Source organism: Purpureocillium takamizusanense, chromosome 2 (assembly GCF_022605165.1).
Source record: "Purpureocillium takamizusanense chromosome 2, complete sequence".
Taxonomy (NCBI): Eukaryota; Fungi; Ascomycota; class Sordariomycetes; order Hypocreales; family Ophiocordycipitaceae; genus Purpureocillium; species Purpureocillium takamizusanense.
In genome coordinates, this window is record NC_063069.1 from 5,305,466 (window position 1) to 5,327,107 (window position 21,642).

General features: G+C 57.4%; 10 protein-coding genes across 10 annotated transcripts; 9 read left to right on the forward strand and 1 right to left on the reverse strand.

Moving 5' to 3' along the window:
• Positions 1-57: 57 nt before the first annotated feature.
• On the forward strand, positions 58-1,655 carry JDV02_003410 (uncharacterized protein). The gene is made up of 2 exons (XM_047984538.1): positions 58-926; positions 985-1,655. The coding sequence occupies exons 1-2, from the start codon at positions 210-212 to the stop codon at positions 1,570-1,572; spliced, it is 1,305 nt and encodes a 434-aa protein (XP_047840512.1). The 5' UTR covers positions 58-209; the 3' UTR covers positions 1,573-1,655.
• A 201-nt stretch (positions 1,656-1,856) lies between these two features.
• Positions 1,857-2,917, forward strand: JDV02_003411 (uncharacterized protein). Its single transcript, XM_047984539.1, has 3 exons — positions 1,857-1,988; positions 2,074-2,454; positions 2,573-2,917. Exons 1-3 carry the CDS (start codon positions 1,893-1,895, stop codon positions 2,726-2,728), a joined length of 633 nt encoding a protein of 210 aa, XP_047840513.1. The 5' UTR covers positions 1,857-1,892; the 3' UTR covers positions 2,729-2,917.
• Positions 2,918-3,897: 980 nt separating this feature from the next.
• On the forward strand, positions 3,898-6,914 carry JDV02_003412 (uncharacterized protein). Its single transcript, XM_047984540.1, has 5 exons — positions 3,898-4,633; positions 4,729-4,796; positions 4,866-4,871; positions 4,958-5,583; positions 5,659-6,914. The coding sequence occupies exons 1-5, from the start codon at positions 4,476-4,478 to the stop codon at positions 5,995-5,997; spliced, it is 1,197 nt and encodes a 398-aa protein (XP_047840514.1). The 5' UTR covers positions 3,898-4,475; the 3' UTR covers positions 5,998-6,914.
• Positions 4,940-8,494, reverse strand: JDV02_003413 (uncharacterized protein). Its single transcript, XM_047984541.1, has 3 exons — positions 7,228-8,494; positions 6,835-7,142; positions 4,940-6,711 (listed from the first exon to the last, which is right to left on the reverse strand). Exons 1-3 carry the CDS (start codon positions 8,392-8,394, stop codon positions 6,063-6,065), a joined length of 2,124 nt encoding a protein of 707 aa, XP_047840515.1. The 5' UTR covers positions 8,395-8,494; the 3' UTR covers positions 4,940-6,062.
• A 1,210-nt stretch (positions 8,495-9,704) lies between these two features.
• Positions 9,705-10,940, forward strand: JDV02_003414 (uncharacterized protein; the record flags this gene model as incomplete). Its single annotated transcript, XM_047984542.1, has 1 exon — positions 9,705-10,940. One exon carries the CDS (start codon positions 9,705-9,707, stop codon positions 10,938-10,940), a length of 1,236 nt encoding a protein of 411 aa, XP_047840516.1.
• Positions 10,941-11,709: 769 nt separating this feature from the next.
• JDV02_003415 (uncharacterized protein) lies at positions 11,710-14,733 on the forward strand (the record flags this gene model as incomplete). Its single annotated transcript, XM_047984543.1, has 1 exon — positions 11,710-14,733. The coding sequence occupies one exon, from the start codon at positions 11,710-11,712 to the stop codon at positions 14,731-14,733; it is 3,024 nt and encodes a 1,007-aa protein (XP_047840517.1).
• Positions 14,734-14,854: 121 nt separating this feature from the next.
• On the forward strand, positions 14,855-15,157 carry JDV02_003416 (uncharacterized protein; the record flags this gene model as incomplete). The annotated part of the gene is made up of 1 exon (XM_047984544.1): positions 14,855-15,157. One exon carries the CDS (start codon positions 14,855-14,857, stop codon positions 15,155-15,157), a length of 303 nt encoding a protein of 100 aa, XP_047840518.1.
• A 354-nt stretch (positions 15,158-15,511) lies between these two features.
• Positions 15,512-17,095, forward strand: JDV02_003417 (Alpha-galactosidase; the record flags this gene model as incomplete). The annotated part of the gene is made up of 6 exons (XM_047984545.1): positions 15,512-15,589; positions 15,653-15,785; positions 15,842-15,979; positions 16,035-16,124; positions 16,177-16,186; positions 16,237-17,095. 6 exons carry the CDS (start codon positions 15,512-15,514, stop codon positions 17,093-17,095), a joined length of 1,308 nt encoding a protein of 435 aa, XP_047840519.1.
• Positions 17,096-17,993: 898 nt separating this feature from the next.
• Positions 17,994-18,407, forward strand: JDV02_003418 (uncharacterized protein; the record flags this gene model as incomplete). Its single annotated transcript, XM_047984546.1, has 2 exons — positions 17,994-18,237; positions 18,298-18,407. 2 exons carry the CDS (start codon positions 17,994-17,996, stop codon positions 18,405-18,407), a joined length of 354 nt encoding a protein of 117 aa, XP_047840520.1.
• Positions 18,408-20,063: 1,656 nt separating this feature from the next.
• JDV02_003419 (uncharacterized protein) lies at positions 20,064-21,320 on the forward strand (the record flags this gene model as incomplete). The annotated part of the gene is made up of 2 exons (XM_047984547.1): positions 20,064-20,775; positions 20,827-21,320. The coding sequence occupies 2 exons, from the start codon at positions 20,064-20,066 to the stop codon at positions 21,318-21,320; spliced, it is 1,206 nt and encodes a 401-aa protein (XP_047840521.1).
• Positions 21,321-21,642: the final 322 nt, after the last annotated feature.

The window sequence follows — 21,642 nt, forward strand, 5'->3', positions numbered from 1 at the left end:
TGGTCAAGCTGGCCTCTGCTAACTAATTGGCTTCGGGTTCTCTACTTCCCGTTGTTCTTTCCATCTATATGCAAGAAAGACCTTCGAAAGGCCTATTCAACGCGTGCGCTACCACCTGGACCGATCGATCCACAAGTGAATCATTCCTCGGACGGGAAACGGGGAATCCGCCGAGGCACGTCTGGTAATTAGATGACCACCTCCCGAATATGCACTCAAGGCGGATTCTAGCCGGCATGTGCTCCGTCGGCACGACACTAGCTGGCCAACTACACTTCATATCGGAAGAGATATGCCTACGATCACCACTTTCACCGTCCCAGTGCCGACTTAGTGGGCCAGACGGTTTCCATCATGGCCTAATGCAAAGTACGCACGATATTGGCGGCTCGACTGCAGCACCGCCGTTTTCATGGGACTTCAAGCCACGATGCGTCACCGCCAGCGACCCGGAAGACGATGAGCCCTATTGTCTGTATTCGTCGCACTCCTTCGCCGGCGGGCGGGGTATATCGATCGTGACAACTCCCGACCGTATCGAGTCCATTCTGCAGATGTCGGCATTCGCCCAGTCCAATTCATCGCATGATCTTAACACGCAGGCAACCCCGCCGTTCGAGGAAAGAGAGCTCCCGGGGCGCGGCCGGGGGTTGATTGCAAACAAGACGGTACTCCGCGGCGACCGACTGTTTGCGTACACTCCGGTGCTGCTGCTAGATGATGAGGCATACGAAGCCCTGAGCGAAGAAGAGTGGATCGATCTTGAGACGGCGGCGGTTGAGCAACTTCCCGCGGCCACCAGGGCGGAATTTTGGAAGCTATACGGCCAACCGTTGGGGAACCCAGTCAGCGACCGGATCAATACAAACGCCTTTGAGATTGAAACCGCTGATGGCACATACTATGGCGTGTTTCCAGAAATTGCAGTGAGTACCTTTCATGCAGCGCGGTGCGATCAACCAATGTTGATGCTGACGGTGACAGCGCCTCAATCACGACTGCCGGCCCAACGCTGCCTACTTTTTCGACCAGCAGAGCTTCACGCATTACGTGCATGTCGTAACGACCGTGGCGCCTGGCACCGAGCTCACCATTACCTACGTCGATCCCCACATGTCCCGCTCGCAGCGGCGGCGGCAGCTGTCCAGTTCATGGGGCTTCGAGTGCTCCTGCAGCCTCTGCACCGCCCATCCGAGCCTGGGCCAGGAGTCAGACTCGCGGCTGAAGCAGATCAATGCCCTGAACGAGAAGCTGGAGAAGTCCTCGGCGTTGGGGTCGAGCGACGCGGCGAGAGCATTGATCAGCCTGTACGAGCAGGAACGCATACACGCCGCCGCGAGCACCGCACACCGGTTCGCGGCGAAGGCATTTTGCGCCGAGGGTCGCCGGTGGGAGACGATCGCCCACGCGCGACTCGCGACTGAACTTACCATGCTCGACGAGGGGTTCCACGACGAGGAGGTCGGGGCCATGAGACGCCTGGCGGAGGAACCTCACACGCAGTCGTGTTGGCCCGGGGTGGCTCCTCCCAATGCGACTATAGAGGCCGCTTGGGCTGGCAACTTCTTGTAAGCCGCTGCTCCTTGCTGAACGCGGCAATGAATGATGAACCGTTCGCTTTCTTCACATGAACGCGCAGGCACGCGCCGACGAAGTATATAATCTAAACAACGATGGCGGGACCCTGCTTCTTCTGGGAAGTGCCTTGCATGGAGTTTTGAGTTAAAAAAAAAAGCCTGATCAGCATTGTCGAGTCCACATATTCCGTTGATCCTTTTCACGTGATGCCCCTGAACGAGCGAGCATCAGAATGCTTGGGATTGAACCAGAAGTTGGCAGTCGCACGTTCCTGGAACCACAACCAAACACGTTTTCGACGTGTCTAACATGCGATGCCATCACCGATCGTGGACGCGACCCTGCAGGCCACGGCCCTCTCTGCAGCGTCCAACCTCTGCGCCCAGTTCATCGACGCCTATCAACACCAGGTCCGTGGTCCATCCCCCGTCACTACAGACGCCCCGTTGCCTCGCTGGGGCTTACACGCGGCGTCCCGTCCGTCAACAATTATAGCGCGCCTTTCGACTGGACTTGTCGCAGCTGTTCCGGTTCCTCGTTCTCACGCTGTTGACCGCGCCGCCCAACTTCATCTGGCAGCAGTTCCTCGAGAGGAAGCTCCCGGCGTACCCGTCCGATGCCCGCGCGCAGAACAAGAAGCCGCCGCGAGACGTGGAGCTCAAGGCGCTGGAGGAGGCCACCGCCGGCAACAATCCCAGTAGTGGCCGTGATGGAGGGCCCTCGGCGGCGCCCCGCTTCAGCTTGCGCAACACGCTGGCCAAGTGGTTCATCGACTGCATCACCGTAGGCGCCGTGATGAACACGGTTGCCTTTCTGGCGCTCATGGGCTTGCTCAAGGGCCAGCACCGGTCCCAGATCTGGCACAACATCAAGACCGTAGGCCACTCCATGACACACATTCCTGTGTTTTTTTTTTTTTTTTTTTGCTGCCAAAGCGACAACATGAAGGCGGGGAAGCCGACCGAAACGATGCTGACGTCTGGTCCTCCTCCAGGAAACGGTACCGATCATTGTAGCGGGCTACAAGATCTGGCCGATTGCATCCATCGTGAGCTTCAGCTTCGTGCCGGTGCGTCGTCGGATTGTCTTTTTGAGCGTGGTCGGGCTCATTTGGGGCATCTACATGAGCCTCGTCGCGGCACGTGTTTGAGCATGGGCAGGGCTTGCAGGGGGGGCAACTATAGATATCTGTCAGGGCATCCAAGCGCGACCCTGTCAATTACAGGCCACTGCGTCCAGTGTGCCTCACAGGACAGGACACGGAGGCTGCGGGCACTGATGTGGTTCTGCGCAACTTGATAGAGCTCAATGGGAAATTCACGACCAGCAGCGCCGGTCCGAAGGTTCTTGATGTTGAGGACAGGCGCCATGTTTCGGACCACTGCGCTGAATGCTGGGGAATTTGCGACGTGAATCAACATGCTGGGGCCCAATCATGATTATCAATGGGCATAAGGAGAGCTACTAAGCTTCAAAGTTGAGTGACGCGGGACAGGGGTCGCCGGTCCAATGTGACGGGGCTTGTCCGTCCACTGCGTTCATGTTCAAAGCTCGCCAGTGGATAGCGCACGTAAATATGCGGCTCGCTTGCCGGAGCCAAGTGCCTAAAGGATCACAGGTGGTGTGGGCGAGGGGCTGAGCTCCAGCAAAGCCTCAACTGTGGATGAGTGATGAGTGAGTGGTGGTGCCCCGTCAAGGTCCTGAGAGGGTGGCGCAGGTGTCACAGCAAGGAGGCCAGGGGGCGTCATGTTCTGGAATCGCGCTGCAATGGACGTAGCCTACCTGGAAGTTACTCCCGAAGTATGAAATAGGTGTGGCCCGACTTCGGTTTGAATCCGATCCCCAACCACTTGGCTCTCCCACGCACGCACACATTCACCCATACAATTGCTCCTACTACTAACAACATGACATGACACTGGTGACGGAGCAAGGGGAGGGAGCCACGACACACGGAGCGTAAGCACTGATGCCGCGGCCCGCGTCAGCCTCATCAGCCTCCGGGCCCAACCAGCGACAGCGGGAGCACAGGGGAGGGGATGCGGGTGCCGTCTGTCTGTCTGTCTCATCATCAAAGGGCGCTCTGCCGCTGTGCATCACAGCAGTTAGTGAATGGCCAGCACAAGCTGAACTAAAACCCTCTTTTTTTATGTTGCCCGCCCACTGGCCGCCTGCCTGCCTGCTGCTCCGCACTTTGGAGGGGCCGCCGGGCGCGTCTCCCGGAGCCTACCTGCCAGTGCCAGCCTGCAGTTTGAGGGCCAGGCCCCCCCCCCCCCTTGGGGGCTGGAAAGAACCCAAATTATTATTTCGGTTGGCTCAACCTGCGCCCCCCTTTAGTTACTGGACGCCCGCAGGAGGAAATCTAGAACCCCGAGCGTCGTTCTCCGCCACGTTTCTCGTCAACTCGCTCGAACGTACTCCGTACATCATCGCAGAAGCTGCGTCAACGGCGTTTTAGGAACTGGCTCTTCTGAGTCCGACTCCGGCGGCGACCAGGCACGCGTTCCCCTACCCCGCGGGGCCACCACCAGCGTCTTCACTCACTCTCCCTCTCACTCACCCGCCATCACTACCACCACAGCGGCGGAAATGATCCCCGGCATCGACGGCCTGGTTGCGCATCTCTGTGCGCCAAGCCCCTAATAGCCGAGCATCTGCTCCCCCGTCACCCGCCCTTCCCTTCCGCCGTCTCTCGCTCTCCCGCCGCCGCCGCCGCCGCTCCCCGTCCGCCCCCCCGTGAGAAGCGGCAACGGCGGGCCTGACGTCCGGATTTCCGTCCCAACTCCCGGTGTCGCACCTGGACCCCTCCCGCCTCCCCCGGGTGCTGGTGTCCCTGTGCGAGCCAGCGAACGACTTCCCCCCGCGGCGCCGCGTTGCCTTCCCGTCGCCACCAGGTCATGTCGCTGCCCTCGCCGTCGACGGCTTCCCGTCCGTCGACGACGTCGTCCATGACGGCGCTGAGCATCAGCAAGGGCGACGGCGACGATGGTCCCCCGTGGGATGCGCCCGAGAAGCCTGTTGCGGCTGCGGCCTGGCAGGCGCCCTTTGGCATCATGTGCGTTCCCCCCGCTGCATCACCATCGACTCGTCCATCCCGTGCCGCATTATCATGCTCCTACTGCCGCTTCCGCCGCTGACACGCAACGTCAGGTCCTGGATCTTCTTGTCAAACCTGACCATCTTACTTAACAAGTGGCTCATTGACAATGCCGGGTTCCGTGAGTAGTCCTCTGTGCCCTATCATCAACAACCCCCATCACGTTTCACTGCTAACAGCAAGCCTCAAGGTTACCGTACGCCTTTCCCCAACGTGCATTGGCTACACCTCCTCTTCATGCCATGTTCAGTGACTTTTATGCTAACTGTCGAACCCGTGTAGCTATCCTCCTGGCCTGCTGGCACTTCGCCTTTACCTCCGTCGTAATACACATCCTCGCCCGCACCACCAGCCTGCTCGACTCGCGCCACTCTCTTCACATCACGCCGCGCATCTATGCCCGCACCATTGTCCCCATTGGCGTGTGTTTCTCCCTCTCCATCATCTGCTCCAATGTCGTCTACCTCTATCTCTCCGTCGCCTTCATCCAAATGCTCAACGCCGCCAACCCAGTCGCCGTCCTCGTCGTTTCGTGGATCTGGGGCGTCACTGACCCGAGCACGTCGACTCTGCTCAACATGCTCCTCATCGTTGCCGGCGCTGCCATCGCCTCCTTTGGGGAGATTCAGTTCTCGACCATCGGCTTCGCTTTCCAGGCCGGCGGCATCGTCTTTGGCGCCATCCGCCTTGTCATGATCCAGGTGCTCGTCAGCCGCAAAGGCATGCGCATGGACCCGCTCGTCGGATTGTACTACTTTGGCCCTGCGTGCGCCGTCATGACCCTGGCCGCGGCCCTCTTCATCGAGGTTCCTCGATTCCGCATGGACCATTTGATAGATGCGGGCGTTGGCATGCTTGTCCTCAATGCGGCCGTAGCATTCATGCTCAACGTCACCACCGTCTACCTGGTACGTTGCCGCCGAAGCCGCATCAGCTTGCAAAAACCCTCGTAACCGTGTGCGCCGCCGGCTAACGTCTTACAGGTCGGCCGAACCTCTGGCCTCGTCATGGCACTGACGGGCATCTTCAAGAACATATTGCTCATCGCGGCATCTGTTGTCATATGGAACACCAAGATCACGCTCATCCAGGCCGTGGGCTATAGCCTCGCCCTCGTCGGCCTGATATACCATTGGGTCGGCGGGGACCAGCTGGCAAAGGGCTATAGGGCGGCGGCAAGGGGTATTTTCGGCGCCTCGCAAGGCTCCCCTCTTTTCGGATCGAGTGCACAGCGACGCGCTGCCATGACGGCCGGTTGTCTGTTTTGCCTTGGAACGCTGGCCCTTGCATATAGAATATGGGAGGCGGACAGGGCTCTGTAGCGGCATCATTATCATGGTCAATAGAATTGGAGGCGACCAAATCGAGGGTGCCCGGCTCCGTCTCGTCAGTCCGTCTCGGGCGGGAACATCCACCATTGGCACGGCAATGTTAAGAGGCCGTCGCTGCTGCCATCCCATAGCCCGTTTGTGACGTCGAGATAGCCTGCCGAGAATGCGTCCTGACCATTCGCGCCCATCTGCGGTGACATGCTCTGCGGGTTGGGCGGCTGAGTCGCGACGGAAGAGATGAACCTCGGTGACGCTCGCTGGCCGTTGCCCCCGCGAGGCCTCCCGGGCGAAAGCATGAGCACCTCGCGAGCGATGGTCTGGACCTCCTCGAGGTTCTTGGCCGCCTTTGTCCAGACGCCCGCCATGGCCTTGTGGTACCCGATGCTGAGGCGGAGCTGGTCGCGGGCGATGGCGAGCTTCTGGTCCTGGAGGATGAACTTGCACGCCGAGAGGAGCGCGAGCGTGCCGGTCGTGAGCATGCACACGGTGAAGGGGGAGTGGGTGGACGAGCCGCCGGCCGGCAGGGCGAGGAGTCGTATCTGCGCCTCGGCCGCGTTGATGCATTTCGCCGTGTGGACCGCCTCCAGCTCGGCGGGCGGTCGTGGCGAGCCCTGCTGGCCGTCGCCTGCCGTCGAGCAACCGGATATGCACTCGAGCTGGTCGAAGGAGCATTTGGAGAATGGTCTGTGCAGGCCGACCGTCGTTCTACGCGTGCATCACCAAGTCAGCGCGCCGATATATGCTCGCTCTTACAATCCCCAGCGTTGCTTCGCGTGCCATAGTGCCACCAATTGCAGCCAACACATTGTCGGATCAGGGTTCACTTACGCGTAGACGGCCATGAGCGCCTGGAAGATGAGCTCATCTACCTCGCCATCCGCCGACAGAGGGCTCCTCTTGGTCTCGGGCAGGAGCAGCATCCACCCGTCGAGCACGGCGTCGGCAACGTCAAGCACCTTGAGTGACGACGTACCCAGCGAGGCCGATGAGGGATTGATGATACTGTTCGCCCTCTCCATGGCCGAGGCCATGCCGTGGACGCCGCCAATGAGGTGCGCGAACGATGAGAAGGCGCTGTCGTCTGGGGCGAATTCTCGCGCGTCAAAATCGGCGAGTGTCTTTGGCGTCGGGATAGTCTGCACTAGGACGATAAGTATATAAAGCGATAAAAGGACCATGGTCAAAATGGACGGCCAAACAAAGACAGGGGAGTATACTGACCCCAAGCTCGTATTCAGCTTCCTCGCAGGGCAGCTCCGTCGTCGGCTCAACCGTGTTGGCTCGGAAGGTGCTCGAGCGCTTGATGGCGGCGTAGTAGGCGTCGACGATGTAAATCTGCCACCACGTCCTGCGGATGCACTCGGCCAGCACCGGATCGTCGGGGGCATGCCTCGCGGCAAAGTCACGCAGGAACATGCCCGACTCGAGCGCCATGGCGACCGCCGTGTCCATGTGCAACCGCGATGCCTGCGGTTGCTCGCGCCAGTACAGGGCGATGGAGAAGAGCAGATGGCTCTGGGCCAGGAAGTAGTCGTCGCTAGCCGCCGGTGACCCCAGGACCGCGGCCTCGACCTGCTTTTCGGTTGGCGGCGACACCAGGGGTTCGGAGACGCAGAAGATGGCCCCGATGTAGCGCATCACGCAGACCAGCGGCTTGAGGCCGGGCGATGACCCATCTCGCCAGTAGTGCTCCAGTCGCTTGAGGGGTAGCACGCAGGGGTGGAAGCGGTGGAAGCACTTGTAGTAGAGGTGGATGAGCGAGTCGTTGGCGACGGAGAGGGGCGGTGGCTGGCCCAGCATGGTAGGCGGCGACGTGTCCGAAGGGTGAGGCTCGGCCGGAGGCGTGAAGAGAGTGCCCATGCCGCCGAAGTGTTGGTGGTGATGATGCTGTTGCTGTTGCTGCTGTTGTTGTTGCTGGTGAGGTGCCTGGACGGACTGGATGGGAGGCATATCGAGCGTGAGACCTTCATCACCGCCGGAGCGCGGCACGGCATCCAGGTTGTTCGGGCTGCCGGCGGCGGCGGCCGCCTGGGCCTGCTCGACGCGGGACCGGCGTGCGGCCAACGCGGCGCGGTCCAGCCCACCTCGCCGGGACTTTGCATATCGACACTCCCGGCCCTCGACGGTGCAGCGCTCGCAGACGGGCTGCGCGGCGTCGCACCGGACGTGCCGGGATCGGCAGGGCAGGCAGGCCAGCGACACTCGCACGCCTCCGTTGCCGCCGCCGCCGCCCTTTATGCCAACGCCGCCTGGCTGCTGCTCGGCATCGTCATCCATGCTGGTGGTGGTGTAGCTGCTGGCGGGCCCGGCGGGCGTCACGGGCGGGCCGCCGGCATCCCGTTGCTGCTGCTGCGGCGGCGGCGGTGAGGGGTTGCTGCGGTTCGACATGGGACATGGGGGGATGGAGCATACGTAGTTGGGAGTTCGGATTGAACGTCTGACGGGCGAGAGAGCAGGCAGTGTCGTCAGTTACCTCGGGGTCCAGTACCGATCTGAGCCAATTGGTGTGGCTCGAGATTGAGAGACATGGATTGGATGGACAAAATGGACGGACGGAACTTTGGGCCGGCCGGGGCAGGCAGTTGAGGCTGAAGGACTCGATGAGGCGGCTGCTTATTATCACCCTAAGTAATAGCCTCAACCCCAGAGACCCTTAGCTGATGCGTAAGTTGGAGTTGACAAGGGGATTCGTGCTTGCAAAGCACGTGGTGACGTGAAACAAGTCAAGATTCTCACAATGTCACGGCATGTTTGAGGGCTCTACGGATACAGCCTCCCAAGTACATCATCAGAACAGGACATGATACGGGATGCTCGGTATTGACCAGTCGCAAACTTAGTCGAGGGTTTCTAGTACTAGCTTGGCCCAAATCCCATGGCGCTGGGTCGTAGCGTTCAGTCCTTTTCGTCAGTAGCGGCTCGCAACTCGACGCGCCCTCTTGATCAAGTCGGCGACAACAAACTGTCCACGAAACTTGATGCTGAGATCGTATCCGCTGTCATGGTTTGCCGAGTGCACGTAATCGGGAGGTAAACTTTCCCGATAAACTGAGCAATATGACGACGCTCGTTCTTCCTTTTCTGGCGGTTTGCCGTCCGCGTCGGTTCGCTCGTGTAATGGAGAGGAGAGCGGATACCCCGGGTATCCGTTTCGGGCATCGGGTACCCGATTGATGTGAGTTGCTTTGCAGAACGGGTACCCGAAGTACACCACTTTCAGTGGAGACACGGGGACGGGCTAGAGTCGCGTTGGAGCACCTCGCATACGATAGAGCACAAGTTCTTGACATGAGAGTGATAATGAATCCTCTTGACCCGTTGTCTGGCCCTGTGCGCACGCACACACGCGTGGGGCCTTGTCGCGATGCGTTCGGGTCCGCTGGCTGCGTACACCAAAGACTTACCCGCATGGATCGGTTGGGGCCGTGGCACGTATCGCCCGGTCTGACCTGTTGGTCCCTGTATCATCGGGTCGGCCGAGACGCATGCTTGAGAATACGTCGTGGGAGTCGGGTTGCTTATAGTATCACCGGGAACTGGATCATATACGCGATAGATCCGGGAACCCGAATTATGGGCTGATAGTTGAACGCTCAACAACATTCAAGTGACATAAATATGCCTCGAGGTCGGCGGGTTGCGGCTAGGTTTGCTCATCATCATCATCATTGAATAACATCTCACTCTACACATTCGCCATGACATGTCAACACCTGGTCATCGTCGGCGCTGGCTTTGCCGGCCTCTGGAGCGCCATGGCCGCCAGGAGGCTCATCGATCTACACAAGGCCCTGTCCCGCGAGCGGTCGATCCAGGTCACCGTCGTGGCACCTGAGCCAGAACTCATCCTTCGACCACGACTCTACGAGGCAAACGTCGCTAGCATGCGCGCATCACTCGTTGAGCTCTTCGAGGCAACCGATGTTGTCTTTGTTGCTGCCCGTGTCGGAGTCATCCGCCCCCAGGATGGCGAGGTCGACGCCGTGGACAGCACGGGGGCTGATATCACAATCCCCTACGATCGCCTTATCCTGGCCCCGGGCAGTCGGCTGGCTCGGCCTAACATCCCGGGTCTGCGGGAGCATGCTTTCAGTATCGATCAGATCAAAGAGGCGGTCCACCTGGAAGACCACCTTCGGAGCCTATCCAAGCTCCCGTCAACGGCGTCGCGCGACACCATAGTCGTGTGCGGCGGTGGCTTCACGGGGATTGAGCTTGCGGCCGAATTGCCCGATCGTCTGGCCCAGATATTTGGCAAGGATGGCAACTTTCGCGTCGTCATCGTGGACCGCGCAGATGTCATTGGGCCCGAACTAGGAGACAACCCGCGTCCCATCATTGCTTCGGCCCTCGACGAACTGGGGGTGGAGATGAAGCTCGGCTCCGCCGTCGCGTCCATCGATGCGAGCGGCGTAACCCTGTCGAGCGGCGAGCGCATCGACACTCTCACGGCCGTGTGGACGGCGGGCATGGAGGCGAACCCGCTGGTGAAGCAACTCGCGGCCCAGCGAGACGGCATGGGCCGCGTGCAGGTGGACCGGGACCTGCGCATCCCTACCCTTCCCAACGTCTTTGTCACGGGCGACGCGGCCAGCGTCGTCACCAAGGAGGGCGGCCATCTCGCGCTGCAGTCGTGCCAGCACGCCCTGCGGCTCGGTCGCGCGGCCGGGCACAACGCCGCCGCCGACTTGCTGGGCATCGAGGGGCGGCCGTACGAGCAGCTCAACTACGGGACCTGCCTGGACCTCGGCGGCTGGGGATCGCTCATCACGGACGGCTGGGAGCGCACCGTCCATCAGTCCGGGGCTGGAGCCAAGCCCATCAAGCAGTTTATCAACCAAACCCTCATCTACCCGCCTCCTCCGGACGCCTCGGCGGCCTTTGCGGCTGCTGACCCGGCCGACGATCCGCCTCCCGTCAAGGCTTTCCTGTAATGTTTGGTCGAAGGTATTTGGACTCGATCAGGACAGCACGTCGAGAAGGGAGGTTCATGCCGCTCGTGACAGCTTTCGAGTTGCGTAGGCAACCGCGACGCTGGCATCAATCGGTTGCCTCTAGTTCGTCAGCTAGGTCGCTAGGGGCTTGCATCAATAAAACAAGACCTTGTTACCGCAGGGCTACAGTCGATGTGCTTTGTCGATTTGGAAGGGCTACTTACCCCTGACGCCGTCTAGTCGCCTTGATATCCGGTGTGATCGCTGCCATCAGTGTTTTGTGTGTGTAGGCTGAGATTCAAGGATATCGCGCCGCCTAGCTGAGCCACAATCTAGTTCGATGTCGGGGGAAAGCTACTGACGTCGTGAGTTTTGGGTCTCCTGGGAGTGGTGTTTGTGGAGAGTGCAGCGCCAAGACGTCATGGAATCTGTGGCTTTGTAGCGGCAGGGGAAGATCCACCGTCAGCACCTTGAATCTTCTGTCGGTCAGGTCTCACTGGGACGCCAGCCAGCCTGGGAGCCGTAGCCTTTGCCCCAGCCTCGTGGGGACCATTTGTGCGCTATAGTATCACTGCCAGCCACTGTTGGAGCCCTGACCCCTGATGCTAGTAGTCTTTGCCCACACGTCAAGTGCCGGGCTTGCCGGAAGCGGCACCACTGGATGGTCGGCACTTACGGCGATCGCGGCCCGCTCACGCGAAGGTCTTTTTTCGAGTGTTGGCCCGGATCCGCCAGCGTCGAGCACATCTGGTGTTACACAGAGTCAAAGATGGCGCAAGGACAGCAACATCCGACGGCGCCAGCCCGCGGGGGCTCAGAGGCCGTCAGCCCTGACCCGGAACCGAAACAGCATCAAGACGCAAGGCATCGTGGCCCAAGACGACTGCCGGCTTGGCTAGATCACTTCAACTCGCACGACCTCAAGATCCTCCTCCGCTGCTGGACGGCAACGTGGGTCGCGACCCTCCTCGTCTTCATCGGGCCTTCGCTCCGTCACATCGGCCTCGCCACCTTCTTCGGGTCACTGCTGCTCTACATCGTGCCGCCCGCCGGCATCCTGTTCGGGTACCTGCTCGCCGCCTTGTCGCTGCTTCTCGGCATGTGCCTGGCCTGGGCATGGGGTCTGCTCACCATGAAGGCGGCCCTGGCAGCGCGGCCCGCCGCCGACACCCAACAGCAGCTGCAAGCCCTCCAGCAACAGGCCGCTGCTCGGGCGCAGCAAACGGGCCAGAGCCCGGCCGTCGAGGCGCAAATCCTTGTCTACGAGGGCTTCATGCTTGACGCTCGCGTCACCGCCGTCTACTATGCCATGGCTTGCGTCTTCATCTACGTGTTGGCGCGCGTGCGCTGCAGCAACGGCAAGATGGTCGTCCTGCAGCTCTTTGGAACTATCATTACGGATCTGTTCCTGCTCATCGGGCCTCTCCTCCCCACTTACACTGCCAATCTGGGGTCGATTCTGGTGAAGCCCGGGGCCATTGGTATCGGGCTCGGAATCGCTTGCTGTATCCTCTTCTTCCCGCAGTCAACGTCGTATGCCGTGCTCGACAAGATGGAGAAGCTCATTCGCATGGGGGAGGCGGCCCTAGAGATGACTCGGAGACGGCTGGCCGGCGGTGAGCTTCAAATGGAGGATCTCAGAGCTGCCAAGGTGAGGATCATTTCCACCTACAAGGCCATGGAGCCGACACTACTGTTCCTTCCCCTGGACTTTTCTCGCGGACGGTGGAATGCGGACGATGTCAAGGCACTGCAGGCGCCAGTTCGCGAAGCCATGCTTGCAGGCCTCTCGCTCATTGATCTTCACATTGCCCGCGTTGCGGCAAAGCAAAAGCAGTCGACCCTGGAGCATGCAAGCGACAGACAGGCAGAGGTAGCTGAAAAGGGAGTTCACGAGCCCGGACAGCACCAGCTCCAGGCGAGTGTGGACCTCATGAATGCCCTCAACACTCCCGAAGAGGCCGTCATGCTCACTCATGCACTGGAGGGCCTCCTCGAAACTACTTCCGAAATCCTCCGACTCTGCTCCAAATCCATACGCCTTGCCGCAGACTGCATACACACTGTCAACTCTTGTCGGTGGATTGGAAAGCCGTCGCAGGCAAGGTTTGATGAGCTCAATAGAGAGCTCCGCGACACCCTCACAGCCCTTCGCGCAGCAACGGCTACTTGCGTCACTAGAACTACCGAGGCGATCCTTGACAGCCACGCCGACCTCTTTGACGCAGACGGCCAACTAAAATCCTCAAATGGTCACGGCCCAAACTCGATCCGTGGTATAGTCATATCCATGGTCCTCGAGGAGCGTATCCTCGGCACCGCCACGGCCCTGGGCGAGGTCCTCGACCATATCATCAAGCTCAACGACGCGCGCAAAGTCCATCGCATCTGGCTCCCTTCGAGACTGCGTTACGCGGTGGCCTGGATCTTCAACGGTAGGCTCACGGTTCCCGTCTTTGGCAAGACCGACGCGGCCGATGACCCCGATGGCATGACAGATGTGGTCCCTCTCGAAGAACAGGCCGTGGAGGCCCATAGGCGTTTGCGTATCAGCAGGGTCTCGTACGGCTCAGCGGCTCGGAGGAGCTTTGCCAGTCGCGCTATTGTGGCTACGTTCCGGTGGCTATTCAACCCTGCTGGCATGTATGCCCTACGTATGGTGATCGTAACCATTGCCACGTCTATCCCGGCGGCCATACCACATTCTGCCGGCTTCTTCTATCGTGAGAAAGGGATTTGGGGCGTCATCACCGCTCAAACCTGCCTCCTCGTCTACATGGCCGACTTCACATTTTCCCTGGTCTCGCGAGGCCTGGGCACCATCATCGGCGGCGTCATGGGCATGGTGGCTTGGTACATTGGATCCGGAGGTGGAAATGGCAATGCGTACGGTCTCGGGGCCATCACTGCTGTTATGATTGCGATTCTGATCTGGTGCCGCCTGTTTCTCCCACCCGCCTTCGCGCAGGCGAGCATCATGTCAGGGGCCACGTTTGCGCTCGTTGTCGGCTTCAGCTGGGACCAGCATCACATCCAGCAATATGGTCTTCCAGGGGTCGGATACGAGGCATTCTGGAAGCGACTTGTTACGGTGCTGCTCGGCTTCCTCGCGTCATTCGTTGTGCAGATTTTCCCCAAGCCACCGTCGGCCACGAACCATGTACGCAAGACATTGGCCAATACTGTCCGGAATCTCTCGGATCACTACGCGCTCCTGGTATCTCACTGGGGTCGGAGTGACAAGTCCAGTCCGCTTGGTGCAGTGGCTGACCAGATTTCACTGGACGTCGCCGACACACTCATGTCTCTCAACGGCGCAATCTCACTCTTGAAAGTCGAGATGAGCTTCAGTCCTTTTGACCAAAAGGCGCTCAAAGCAACCCAGGAGAAATGCCAATCCATAAACCAGTCTCTTGGGCGGCTCCTCGATCTTTCGACGACGCTGCCAAGGGAGCTCCAGGAACAGCTTGCTCACGTCGTGGGCATTGACGACGATCGCGCCATTGGAGACACCATGGCTGTGCTTGGTATCATTGAGCAGGCGCTTCGTACCGGATCTCCCTTGCCGGAGCGCCTACCGGCTCCCTTGCTTCGCCGATTCTTCGACTCATGGCGGGCACAGCACCGCCACGCTACTGTGACCAAGACGCTGGTGCGCGACGGAAACTATCGCCGCTACTGCGTCGCCATGTCGTCGTACTTCAAATTTCTCTCTACCGTGGATGACCTGGTCCTTATTCTCAAGGGAGTTCTCGGTGAATGTCACGTCATTCATCAATGGGAGGATGTTTAGCCAGGCTTTGATGAAGACCAAGATATACATGTAGGCCGAACCATCATAAAATGAACGAAGAGTACAAAATTTTCTCCTGCAGATGCTGTTACCTTTCCCACGCGAAACATGAGCAGCGTCTATGCTGCCAGCGTCGGCTTCTTGGCCCAAAGCAGCGTGGAAGCGCAAGCTTCTCCAAGCCAGGTTAACACGACGGATTCGAGCACCCAAGTTCAGCAGCATCGGTGCCACGCCAGGGAAGCACATCCCAGTATGCGACGTCAAAAACCCCTCTCTTCACAGAATTCAACTTGATCCGTCGGCTCGTACGGGAACAAGAGAAGATCTCGACGATCGTTTTGCGGGGTACCGGCCGGGCCGCAACGTCGTGGCTCGACAAGGAACAGTGCATGAATTGAGGTGCTGCTCGATGCTCCCCAAGTAGGAGGCGCACCAATGACGACAATTAGGCAATTTACACGGTCGCTCCATCTCAGCGATACGAGATCAAGCTGGCTACTGCTGCGCCGTCGATTGCACGCCTAGCCTCGAGGGGGATGCAGGACAGCGATCTGCAACGCATCTACAATTCCGGTGTAACACTGCAGATGCGCGCCAATGGCTCTAATTATCCGCGCTCTATCATACGATTCCGCGAGTGCTACAGGCCAGCTTCGGGGCCGTCTTGGCCGAGAGCGAAGATATAAAACATCTTCTTGATACCGAAGGCGGCTTCTCTGCTGTGGTTTCGACGACTAAGAAGCCACCTCTCAATACAAGTCTATTTCCTTGATTCAATATGACTCGTAACAATCAGATGCTCCTGGCGCTGCCTCTTCTCGGCGGTGCAGCTGGACATGTGTCCAAGTCTGGCGCTGTCAGTATCATATCCCAGGTTTAGTACATGGAGGCGGCTCACCTGGTGCTGACACTCCTTCAGGGCAAGCTGCCCAGTCTTGGGTGGAACTCTTGGAACATGTACGGCTGTGATATTGACGAGGCCAAGTTCCTTGCAGCGGCACAGAAGATGATTGACACGGGACTCAAGGACGCCGGATACAATTATGTGAACGGTGAGAAGCTCTGGATAACTCCACGACGAACTTGGAACTGAGCCACATTGTCCCAGTTGACGACTGCTGGTCCTTGAAAACTGGTCGTAGCGACGACGGTCACATTCAAGTCAACATGACTCGCTTTCCAAACGGCCTTGACGGTCTGGCCAGCAAGATTCATGACATGGGCTTGAAAATTGGCATTTACAGCAGTCAGCACCTCTCCTCCATTACGGCAATTCAGACTAGCCAGCTGACAGTCAACAGCCGCGGGGACCGCAACATGTGCTGGTTACCCAGCTAGCCTGGAGCATGAGGAAACCGACGCTGCCGACTGGGCATCCTGGGGAATCGATTGTAAGCACCTTAAGAATTTGAACATACATGCCGTTGCTAACACCGTGAGCAGACCTCAAATAGTGCGTATATGGCCATGCAGTGCGTAATCTATCCTGCTAATGACCAGAAGCGACAACTGCAATGTCCCAGACAATTGGAAAGACGAATATGTCTTCTGTCACCCGGACTATGTCAAGACAAACTCGAATGGAACCTGCACACCCGAAATAACCGAAAATCTGGCCCCGCCGGGATACGACTGGCGAACGTCAAAGTCATTCGATCGCTTCAAACGGATGAAGGACGCACTCGACAAACAAGATCACGAGATAGTTTACAACTTGTGCATCTGGGGCACAGCGGACGTTTTCTCATGGGGCAAGGATATCGCCATCAGTTGGCGGATGAGTAATGACATCAATGCGCACTGGGACACCGTCACGCACATCATCAACCTGAATTCGTTCTATCTTAATTCGGTGGATTTTTGGAGCCACAACGACGCAGACATGCTGGAGGTCGGGAACAACCTTTCCGATGCAGAGGCGCGTTCCCACTTTGCGCTGTGGGCGGCTATGAAGTCGCCGCTGCTCATCGGAACCGACCTGGACAAGCTGAGCCAGTCCAACATCGATATACTCAAGAATCGTCGTCTTCTGGCATTCAGCCAAGACGAGACTGTCGGCGCCCCGGCAAAGCCGTACAAGTGGGGTATCAACCCGGATTGGACTTACAACAGCACCAATCCCGCCGAATTCTGGGCTGGCGATTCCGAGAATGGCATCTTGGTTCTCATGCTCAATACTTTAGGCGAAACTGACTCGAAAACGGCTGTCTGGTCCGAGATCCCGGGGCTTGACGGTAACTGCAAACACCGAGTGACGAATGTGTGGACGGGTGAAGATCTCGGCTGTCTGGGAGAATACAAGGCGGACGTTGAGAGCCACGATACAGCGGCTATTCTGGTGTCTAAGCACTCGTGCCACTAAAATTTCTGGAGTGGTGGGACTGCTGAAGTCGAGAAGAACTTTCCCTGCTATGACTGAAAGAAACGCATAAACTCGCGCTCAGGCGGAGCTATGACTTTCGCATGTCTGTATTTACAGTGAGGTGACGCATCGTGATATCATTGCAGCTGTCCCTGGAAAACGAATGTTGAGGCAGTGCCAGCCAATTATAAGGTCAAATAACATCTGTTTCTGATACGAGTGAGTCGCAGGCACAATCAGCTGATGTGAGACTCCGGTTTTTCTTTTCACGACCTCGGCAGCACCTCAATGCGGACACGAGTTCCATGACGTCGACTGCATATTGTTGTCATCCATGAATGATATGCCAACGTGCTGATATCCACAGTTGAAACGAATGAGATGACCATCGACGGAAGCTTCTGGCCCCTTGAGTCGGCACTGTTTGGGTAGTATGTGACGAATGGCTACGTCTTTGTATAATCGCAAGCTATCTCCGAGGCTGAAGACCGCTTCGCTCAATACAATTAACACTGCCATTGCCAATTATGCCCATAGTTATTATAATGTTTTTGAGTATTTCTGGAGAGTCGCCAGATACGAGATGATGGGCCGATGGTAATGGCTAAGGCCTGCGGGCAGGCCGTGTGCAGCTCGTAAAGCGGCGCTGACGGCACCGACTGTCTCACTATTCCTTGTTCCAAGTCAGCAAGCGCCGGCAATTACGACGTTGCATGAAGGCCTATTTTTGATAAATGCCTTCCATCTATTGTTTCTTCTGTTGGACATGAGTATATAAACAGCCAGATCGTTCGGCAGACCAGAGAAGCCATCCACCCCTTCTACTCAGTCCCAGCACAACACTGTCACTCGGTCTACACTTGCTTCTATACGCCAAGTCTCTTGAACAAATCCCAAAATGCAATTGAGCAATCTTCTTACGCTGCTTGCCGCCGTCGCGACAGGCGCAAACGCAAATGTCGCTGCCCCACGAGCGCTGCACCTCGCCGATTTCCGCATCTACAGTGGGTCGGGTTGCGATACCGGCAATCTGGGGATAGTCTCGGTTTACGAGGGCGATGTTCGACCTGGCGGCTGCAAGCAACTCGTCGACACCAACGTCAAGTCTGTATCGACGGTTGACATCAACACGAATTGCAAGCGTGCGTATCTATGCTTAGCATGATAGATCTCTTCAACGACGGCTAATGACAAGTCTATAGTGTACTTCTTCACCGATCTGGAATGCAGGGCTGGGAAGGAAGAGGTATCTTGGAAGCAATGCTATGGATCTCTCGACGGAATCAAGAGCTGGAACATCAAATGCGATTGAGATATGGCCTTTAATGTTAGCTAGAAGCCGCGGAGTCTTTGACTACCCCAGGCACTTGTCATCAGCATCAGCATCAGCATCAGCATCAGCATCAGCACCAGCGTCGGCCCCATACATAGCTCAACATGCATCTCCGTCAGTGGAGCTCACTATTCAAGGTTCAGAGGATTATGCCTTCCAGTACATGTCAGTAGTTGACGGAAACTTGTGCTCATGGGCCCGAAGACTCCGGCTGGCTGATGGTCTGGGGCCGCGCACTTTTCGTCGTCCAAGTTGTTCGACAGGAGCAGGATTGATGAACGGGGGGACCATTCTCTTGCGCTCTTGGGGATGACACTGGTGTACCAAAGTATACGAAGCAGCGGCTTCGGTGCTGCAGAAACATTTGGAAGGACAACCCTCGTTGGTTGCTATCAACAGCTCTGCATTAGCCAGCTGGCGGTCTAAACACCAGGGAAATGATCGTCTGTGCTCCAGTGACCAACGCAAGATGCGACAGGTATTTTATTACCAGCCAACATCCGGAGTCGATAACTTCTTTCGCCGATCCCGCCGTCTTTCGTCACAGTATTTCGGGAATGCGCGTGTACAGAGGAGGTCGAATTGCCCTCGTAGCTTCTTGATATATCAGAACCCTAATTTCGGCCGCTCCCTCCCCCATACGGCGCTACTGGCTGCCAGAACACCGCAATACGTCCGGACAATCTGCAGCCACTCGGTGTCGGGAGTGGTTTGATTCGAAATTGGCATTCATCAGAGAAACCAGGCCCCGCCGTGATCCGAGCGCCCAACAGTGCTTTGTTGAGGATGTTCGTGCTTCTCGCAGGGTGCTCCCTTTGCTCTGGCCTCAGATCGATTGAGATTAAGGCTTTTACAGTCCGACAAGCTCATAGAAGACTCGTTAGCAGAAGCAAAATCTCAAAAGGCGTTATCGGAACATCGTCAAAGTCATGGAAAGCCTGTGACTGTGCAGGGCTACCCTTCAGCGGCCTGACTATAACGACGCATCGTTGGCTGTTGCAAGACAGCTCTACCTTCCTAAAGCGGCACAAGTGCCGTTGTGGCTTTGCTGCACTGCACTCTCTTGTTTCCCACATTACACCGAACAAGCACGAATTACGAGGTACAGTTTGGCCTCATGTCGATACAAACTGGGTCGGCGCGACTGTACGAGATGCCTGACATTGCCCTCACTTGAGAGAGGTACGTTGAGGAGTTAAGAGGCTCTTTCTACCGCGTGTGTTTGCCTGCCGTCTTCGTAAACCTCAAGACTTTATGTGAGTCTTGGGCAAGCAGTGTCAACTCAGGGCGAAGTTCAGGGTCGGCGCAAAGCGGCGGTACTTTGTTTCGAACATGACGGTGTATCCAGTACAGCTGCGGAGTACTGTACATAGTCGAGTTCGCACAGCTCAAATTTCGGCGATACTCCCAACTACTGAGCATGCATGTTCACGGTCTAATTGCCCGACACGCGGCGACCTGGACATCAATCGACGTCGCAATATTACAGCCCAAATTGGATTGGAAACACGGACACAGCTCCTGGAATCATAAATAGACGCCGACATCTCATGTTGCTGTCAGATTTACCAAAGAAACAAGTCCACAAGCTATACTTGGCCACAACACATTGTAACCAGATATTTACACGTCAAAATGCAGACCTTTGGTGCATTCCTCGTGTCACTAGTGGCATTGAGCGGGCTCGTTGCCGCTCGTCCCACGAACCCAACAGGCATCTTCTCCATCACCACAACACATAACCGTCACTTCAAGCCCAGCGGGCCTCTTGCGCTCGCCAAGGCTTATCGCAAATTTAACAAGCCGCTTCCTAAGACGCTTGCAAACGCTATCGGCCGTCTCAGCAGGAGACAGGACACTGGCTCCGTGGTCACAAAGCCCCAAGAGTCTGATGTCGAGTATCTGTCGGCTGTGCAGATTGGAACGCCTGCGCAGACCGTGTACCTTGACTTCGATACCGGCTCGAGCGATCTTTGGGTGTTTAGCTCCGAGACTCAGGCAAACCAGGTCAAGGGCCAGGCCGTTTACAAGCCCCATAAGAGTTCATCCGCAAAGAAGCTCACAGGAGCATCGTGGAGCATCGAATATGGAGATCACAGCAGCTCCAATGGCGACGTCTGGACTGATATTGTCTCTATCGGCGGCCTGAGTGTAAAGAACATGGCTGTTGAGAATGCCAAGAAGGTATCTCAGCAGTTTAGCGACAACGCAGCCTGTTCTGGCCTGCTCGGTTTGGGCTTTAGCAACCTCAATACTGTCCGCCCTACTCAACAAAAGACCTTTTTCGACATGGCCATGCCGAATCTGAAGGAGCCTCTGTTCACCGCCAACTTGAAACACAAGGCCGGTACGTTGTCCTGATCTGATGAAAGCTGACCGTTTACTGATTGTCCCATAGATGGAACGTATAACTTTGGATACATTGATGGCTCGGAGCACTCAGGGCCTATTGTTTACACCAACGTCGACAGTAGCCAGGGGGGGTGGACTTTCACCTCGCCTGGCTATGCCGTTGGAGATGACGAACTGAACTCTGAGTCCATGACTGGCATCGCCGATACCGGCACCACGCTTCTCCTGTTGCCAGACGACGTCGTGACGGCCTACTACAACAAGATCCAGGGTTCCAGCTTTGACAATAACAACGGCGGCTACGTCTTTCCTTGCAAAGCGACCCCGCCTGACTTTAAGTTTGGCGTGGAGGACTCGTCTATAAAGATTCCTGGCAGCTATCTCAGCTTCGCTCCCGTGGATGAGTCCGGCGAGTCTTGCTTCGGTGGGCTGCAGAGCAGTTCGGGGATCGGAGTTAACATTTTTGGCGATGTTGCATTGAAGGCGGCTTTGGTCGTTTTCGATGGGGGGAACAACCAGCTGGGCTGGGCTCAAAAGTAGATGTCGTCACGGCAAAGGTGTGAGCAAAGGTCTTTAGTGGTCACATGGTTCAAGTCGCTCTGTGTTGATCCCTGTAGTGCCTGTTGAAGGTGCGGATCGGAACTGCTGCCGCAGAGTCGGCCAGGATGCGATGCAGCTGATCGTCGGCGACGATAGGAATTGATACTCTTGCCCCATTTCAAGCTTGTCATGATATGAAATTCGTATGACCGCCCGGCAATCATACGAGAGATTTGCAGGCTAGATTATTTCCCACCTCGGAGACTCCGAAAGTAAACACGAGCGTCGACTAAGAGCTGCCGCTGCCCAGTGTGTATGCGGA